This window comes from Cyclopterus lumpus, chromosome 5 (assembly GCF_009769545.1).
Source record: "Cyclopterus lumpus isolate fCycLum1 chromosome 5, fCycLum1.pri, whole genome shotgun sequence".
Taxonomy (NCBI): domain Eukaryota; kingdom Metazoa; phylum Chordata; class Actinopteri; order Perciformes; family Cyclopteridae; genus Cyclopterus; species Cyclopterus lumpus.
The window spans coordinates 18067081-18073724 of NC_046970.1; the positions used below are offsets into that span (position 1 = coordinate 18067081).

Genomic DNA, 6644 nt, shown 5'->3' on the forward strand with positions numbered 1-6644 from the left:
AATAGAAGACACATGAAAAAACGTAAAAAGGGAAGGAGTGACAAACTACACATAAGGGGAAAGACTCGATTAATATTAAGTAGAGTAGACACTTTAAATCTAAATAAATCTCTGATGAAAACAACTGCCTTATTAGTTTATCAAATAGGGGCTACATTTAATAACTTGTATTCAAATCTTTAAGCCACAACTTTCAACATTCATACCAGACCGTCTCCATGAACCACGGGTAGAGAGTCTTGTAGTCATTCTCGAAGTCAATCCACCTTCCCATTCGATTCACTAAAGTCTAGGAATAAAATAAACATCCACATAGCAAATCAAGAGAACATAATGATCTTAAGCCATAATACTGCAGGTAAATTTACTATAAAAGGGTATTATTTTTAGGTCAGTTTGCAAACAAAACCCTCCACATAAAAAAAAAAACGTATGTTGCACATGTGAGATCTACCTATGCTAGTTTCATGCTTAAGAGCAACTTCAATGCACTGTTCCAAGCCAGTTTTTTTTACTGACACATGGAATGAAAAGAAAACCATCTGGTCTCACAAGTGTGGCTACAAAGTTGTCTCACATATTGTGCTTTCGTCTATGCTCACCTTCCACTCGTTGGAGTATCTCATGACAATGTTTCTGCACTGCTTGTTGTACTCAGCAATGCCCATCTTGGCCACATCTGCAGGCCCTTTGATCCCCAAAGTTTTATCAATCTCATATTCCTACAAAAGTAGACAGAAAATTAAACAAATGAATACCCCAAGGATTAAAAACAAAAAGGCATCGACAAATCAAACAGATTCTTACCACAGGGAGGCCGTGACAGTCCCAGCCAAAGCGCCGGTCCACGTGGAAGCCACTCTGGTGAGCAAAGCGAGTAACAATGTCCTTTATGGTGCCGGCCAGGATGTGCCCATAGTGGGGGAGACCCGTGGCAAAAGGAGGGCCATCGTAGAAGGTGAACCTGGTTGAAATGGTCAGTAACATATTTTTAAGAAGGTCGACAGTATTTCCTCTGTGATAAAAGAAGAAGAAGTTCGATACGAGATGATATGACAGGATGAGTAAGATGTCTGGAAACACCTCAAGATAACAGACAAACATTAACACTGCCTCGTTTATACGAGTGTTTCATGGTTTCTTCGTTCACAAAACAGCAATTTCAGTGCAATCTGTATTTGTTTAGCAAATGTCATCATGACATTCAATCTTTTGGTGGCTAAAAGGGGGGAAAAACAAGATCATTTTACAGGTAATTAATGCACAAATCCTGCTGTTTCAACATATGAGCCGAGATGTTAAAAATGTTATGCTTTAATCACTATCAATTCATTCCTTTTACAGCCTTTTCCCATTTATTGTGGTGTATTAACTTTATAATAATTAAAACAATATCTTGTTACTTAACATTTGATGTTTGTGCAGAACACACAACAACATTGCTATTAGCATATTAAACTGACTTTAATGCTTCTTACTGCATCTTGTCATATGATGGACAAGTACCGATACTCATAAAGATCAAATTCTGAAAGAGTATAATTGAATGAAACAATAACTGGTTAGCCAGGAAATGCAACTTTTCCAACTGTATTGGTAATACCTTGAACTATTCTATAAACACCGTCAGCATTAAAGAGACAGCAAGACATTACATGACTATGTTGCTGCTCTGAACCACTTAAGTGTTTGTTAACAAAAAATATTAGAAAGCCTTTTCTTATGTAAAGCGTAGTGATTATTGTAGCATATCAGATTTCTTCGATAACCCATTTTACACTTCAACAGTTTTTCGTGAGATTATGTTACTTAGTAAATCAATAATTATAAATAAGAAGCAGTTTGATTTACTTGGGCCTGTTCTTGGACTGTTTAAGGCATTCCTGGAAGCAGTCCTTTGTTTGCCAGAACTGCAGGATATTCTCCTCCTCTGAAGGGAAGTTGATGGACTCTGGGACTCGTTCCACCATGGCGTCTACCCAAAAAACAAACAACAAAAATGGTACTCAATAGACTTGTGGAGCAGGAATACATGTAAATAAACCCCACAGCATGTATGAAGAAGAGCACACAATGAATGTTTTCCCCTCTCCATCTGTTTTGATGATAATAATAATAGTATAACCCATTAAAATATAACAACTGAAACAAGAGTGAGCACACATGCATTGACCCACACTTCCACGACATATCGTTCGGGACAAGTGAGGACATTAAACCTATATTATAGGCTCCTCGGAGCCTTTAGTGTCTCATTAATAGCTGAGTTGTCAAAACCTGGAAGTGCTCGATAGTCTGTCAACAGAAGATTCAGTCATTTTGAATATTTTACGTGTATTCTAAATACATTATTTCAAAGTCAAAAGACTTTGTCACAGAAACTCTGCCCAAACTAGTTTATCAGAGACATTAAGTCACTTTCTCACAGCAGCTAGCGTCGTTCACAAGAATGACGCCTGCTTGTTGTTAGCTAGCAGGCTAAGCTAACCGGTGGACGTTAGTTAGTTCGCTTGCAGCTCAACAAACAGTAAAGTTAGTTAAAGGCCGCGTGTGGACGCTCGCGATCAGATGTTCAGGGAAGTGTGACTGTAATCGAACATGTCCTCGTGGATATTGAGTTTGAATGGATATACTCACATGTCGGCTGCCCAGAGAGAGACAAGAAATGATGCAAGCTGGAGTAAGCGTGAGCGGAAGTGACGTTGTAGAAGTAAAGTCAGATTTTCTTTTTAAATAAGAATAAAACCTTTAAACGTGCAGCGGTCAAAATAAAAGAAAGGGACATTTCATTCTCCTTTCTACACCAAATTCATTTTGAAACCCAAAGTTGTACTTTTTAATCCACTACATTTACAATTACATTCAGATAATTATCAATAATAAAATTAATCAATATTTCCTCATGTTTAATAGTAAGAGACAGAGTCAGTCGGGTCCGGACTGCAGCTGGTAAGAAACTGTTCTTGTGGCGTGAGGTCTTGGTCCTGATGGACCCAGCCTCCTGCCAGAGGGAAGGGACTCAAATAGTTTATGTCCAGGCCAGGGTGAGAGGGGCGGGCTACAATCTTTCTTGCCCACTTCAGGGTCCTGGAGGCGAACAAGTCATGCAGGGAAGGCAGATTGCAGCCAATCACCCTCTCAGCAGAGAAAAGTATACACTGCCCTTGTCCTTGGTGGTGGCTGCAGCGTACCAGAAGCTGATGGAGGATGGACTCAATGGTGGCAGTGTAGAAGTGCACCATCATGGTGTTTGGCTGGTTGAACTTCTTCAGCAAGAACATCCTCTGCTGAGCCATCTAAGTGATGGAGGTGATGTTCAGGTCTTTAAATGTTGTGTTTGTTGTGTTACAAATGTACTACAACTGTGTTTTGTTGAGCATCCCTGTGTTCAATGACAAATTAGCCTTGCACAAGTACTTTTACTTGTGGTACTTTCAGTAGTCCTATATTGTATATACACTTAAGACTCATTTGTGAAATTACATAGATAAATCCATATTTGTAATATATGACATTTAAACCCTAACCCATTAGGGTGGAAGCTTGTTTTTGTCCAATGAACAGAAATAAATCCCTAATGCTTCTTTGATAACAAATGTCATGATTTGCCAAAAATACTTCTCAAATACCTCTTTTCAACATCCAATCTAGTCTTATCTTTGTCCAAGTGAAGATGAAGGCCATTTGAGCAGCAGAGCTCAAATAAAGATATTATTGGAGACGGTTGCTTCACAGTAAGGATAAGACGTTGTGGGACCATTGGTGTGTGTATGTCAATCACAGATAACCTGAGTTCAATTTTTTTTCCTTACGGTACCGTCAGAACTAGACCATTAACAAACTCAATGCTTCAGAAGTAACCGGCTGTATGAGACCAGCTTGATGGAAAGCGTAGTTGCATCAGTCCTAAAATGGTAAAAGCAGTATCAGAAATTAAATTGACTTAATCTAACAAGCATTTTTAGAATCCGTAAATTCGTATTGATTTTAATACATTTTGATGAATGATAAATTAAGACTACAAACTATGCTTTGGAAGAATTCCAGACCCCAATCAAATGACTCATTCCATAACCTCAAACGAAGGCAGTCACAATAAAAAGTAGAAAACTGTGATGTTGGTTTGTTGACAAAGCATGGCTTTATTGTGATGGTAGAAACAGTCTATGGAACGCTGACAGACATCGAGGTGACCGGGTGGCAGCTTATTTCGCTTGAACTGCCGCCGCCTTCCGCATCCCCTTCATGCCCTTCTTGTTGTGCTTCTTAGCAAAGCGCATGTTCTTCAGGAACTTAGGGTCCACCTGCAACAAAGAAAGAAAGCAAACGGTGAAGTGAGCAGTATGGAAGCACAATTCCAGGATTCTCTTTAAAAAAAAAAAAAATTAAACTAAATAATAAACCAAATTCCAACACAAATAAACAAGAGCAAACCAAACACTTGTTAGTTTGCATTGAGTAGTGTTGTTACAAATCAGGTTTCTAGGAAACCCTGATATAGATAGCTAGATAGATATAGGGGAAAAACTACATGGTAACATGACTCATTGGTACCTGGCCTAAACTGGTCTCAAAAGAAACATATTTGACAATAAAATGTGCAGTTTTCCAGGCACTCATGTAAGGGACGTGGTTAAGATGGAGTGAAGAATTTTGAAGGGATATGCTTAGTTTTATACTCGTGAACAATGCTGCAGTGTCAGCTGAGCAAACTTGCATTTCATAAAGTTAATACCATTTACAACTGCTAAACCATATACTCTGAAAATACAATAAATAGGAAGATGACTTTGAACGACGCTTTCAGCATCTTTAATTGAACATTTAACAAAAATACATTTTAAGTCATTAAACTTTTAAAAGTTCAGTCTGAAAGCCTGGCATAAACTTTTCATATCAGACAAGTGTGTGTGTGAACAGCACTCAAAATAATGTACAATTACCTCTAAAAAAGGAACAATTAGGCTAAAAAAAAAATTTAACTTGCATTATTCGCTAGATGAGAGTTGACAGTATCGAAGTGTTTCTTAAACAAGTGGAACACATGGAACTAAGGATCTTCCTCTCACTCAGAAGCCGGGTTACCAACGGCTTAGTGCAGTAGTCTGATTTCTTTAAAATCAAATATATATCTATTCCTGTGATTGAGGAAGAAATGGACTGTATAAAAAAAAAAAGCAGCATGATGTCCAGAAATCTTACTAGTGGGGAAGCATCATGATCATAACAATCAATCAAAAAAAAAAAAAAAAAAAACCAGAACTGTAACCCCCAGAATTCTGCTCTGGTTTCTACAACTGGTCAGTTATGAGTGCATTTGTGCACTGAGTGAAGAGTAAATCATTTATCCAAAATACAAGTCTGATTACTGGCATGATGCATGTAAACAGAGACTATGCAAGCCCCATGTAGTATGGGGCTTGCATACAATCAAATAGTCGTACACACCTGATTTTTCAGTGCACATGCACAACATCCATCCATCAACACAGACCTGTAGCTGTACTTACCCCCTTCAGTGACTCGTAGCGCTGAGATCTGGGCTTCTTGATGCCATTTCTGTGGGCTTTACGGGCTGTTCAGACGAGGGAAGAAAAAGTTAACACAGGACAGCAGATCCATTTGTTTCAATACTTGCGCCACTCTCCTTTAAATATTCTTATAAGTCATGCATGTGAAACTAAAAAAGTGACATTGAAATATCCTTAATGATCTACTGTTAATGTAATAGCTTACACATGAACAAGTTATTGATGAGGACTAGGACTGCAGACATACTTACACTGGTTGTGGGTTGTGTGATTCTTAGACTTCGCCATTTCGACACTGGTTAACCTGAACAAAGGAAACGTAAATAAGATCAGATGTGGATCTTATTTAGAATCATTATTATTTGCATCCATTTCCTTGCTAGCTAACGTTTGAATCGCTAGCCCGCAGCCAAGAAAGCTTTGAATAATGTAAACAGAGAATCATTTGTTAGAAGACAACGTCATAATAAAACGGTAGCAGTCAAATATAGATGTTCAAATACATATTGGAAGAAAAGGAGCACTGAACACTAAATGTGATCAGTCGTTAGCTGCTTTGCTTCAGGCAGCGTTAGCACTTTTACAATGTAAAATTCGTCCATAAATGAGGAAAACATTCTAAACATATTGGGGTGAAAATGTGAACAATAGAGTGATTGATCACAATCGGTTGTTGTTTTAGTGTAGGAACGTAAAATCCAGTCAGATTGATTAAGATTTTAAAAGTCCACATATATGGGAAAGCTGTATACCTGCCACACGAACAGACGACAACCGGAAGAGGAAGAAAATCTAACCCGGTAGAAGAGAAGAAGAAGAGCAGTCTGCTCAGTTTTAATGGCATCGCCGCCTGTTGGTGGTTTCTGGTATGACAGATGAGAGCCCACAGCTGGCCACAGGATGTCACCCTCTGTTCATATGTATTTATGATAGCCACACAAAATGAAATGTGACACACACATACACACACACATAAACGTGTATGAGTCATGTGAACACACGTTAACTCATGTATCTTCATTAGAAATTAAAGTATGGATATTACATTACTTCCTGTATCTGGGAGGCCATTATGTTTTTCGTAATATTGTAATTTTTGTTTGTTTTTATTAG

General features: G+C 38.2%; 2 protein-coding genes across 2 annotated transcripts in view; both read right to left on the reverse strand.

Annotated features, from left to right (window-relative positions):
- Positions 1-2791, reverse strand: part of iars1 (isoleucyl-tRNA synthetase 1) — a 46857-nt gene extending 44066 nt beyond the window's left edge. The window contains exons 1-5 of the mRNA XM_034533866.1: positions 2638-2791; positions 1852-1975; positions 808-964; positions 603-722; positions 207-289 (exon numbers count right to left, since the gene is read on the reverse strand). Of these exons, the coding sequence (XP_034389757.1) occupies positions 207-289; positions 603-722; positions 808-964; positions 1852-1970 (479 nt within the window). The 5' untranslated portion in view covers positions 1971-1975; positions 2638-2791. The remainder of the gene's footprint in view (positions 1-206; positions 290-602; positions 723-807; positions 965-1851; positions 1976-2637) is intronic.
- Positions 2792-4118: 1327 nt separating this feature from the next.
- On the reverse strand, positions 4119-6364 carry rpl29 (ribosomal protein L29). The gene is made up of 4 exons (XM_034533864.1): positions 6284-6364; positions 5783-5835; positions 5511-5575; positions 4119-4304 (listed from the first exon to the last, which is right to left on the reverse strand). The coding sequence occupies exons 2-4, from the start codon at positions 5817-5819 to the stop codon at positions 4206-4208; spliced, it is 201 nt and encodes a 66-aa protein (XP_034389755.1). The 5' UTR covers positions 5820-5835; positions 6284-6364; the 3' UTR covers positions 4119-4205.
- Positions 6365-6644: the final 280 nt, after the last annotated feature.

Bases quoted from the DNA above. Each gene is read 5' to 3' on its own strand.
- rpl29 (XM_034533864.1), bottom strand. From the start codon at position 5,819: ATGGCGAAGTCTAAGAATCACACAACCCACAACCAGT. The intron at 5,576-5,782 runs GTAAGTATGTCT...TCGTCTGAACAG, and splicing joins TCACACAACCCACAACCAGT to CCCGTAAAGCCCACAGAAAT. The intron at 4,305-5,510 runs GTAAGTACAGCT...TCTTTGTTGCAG, and splicing joins GCTACGAGTCACTGAAGGGG to GTGGACCCTAAGTTCCTGAA.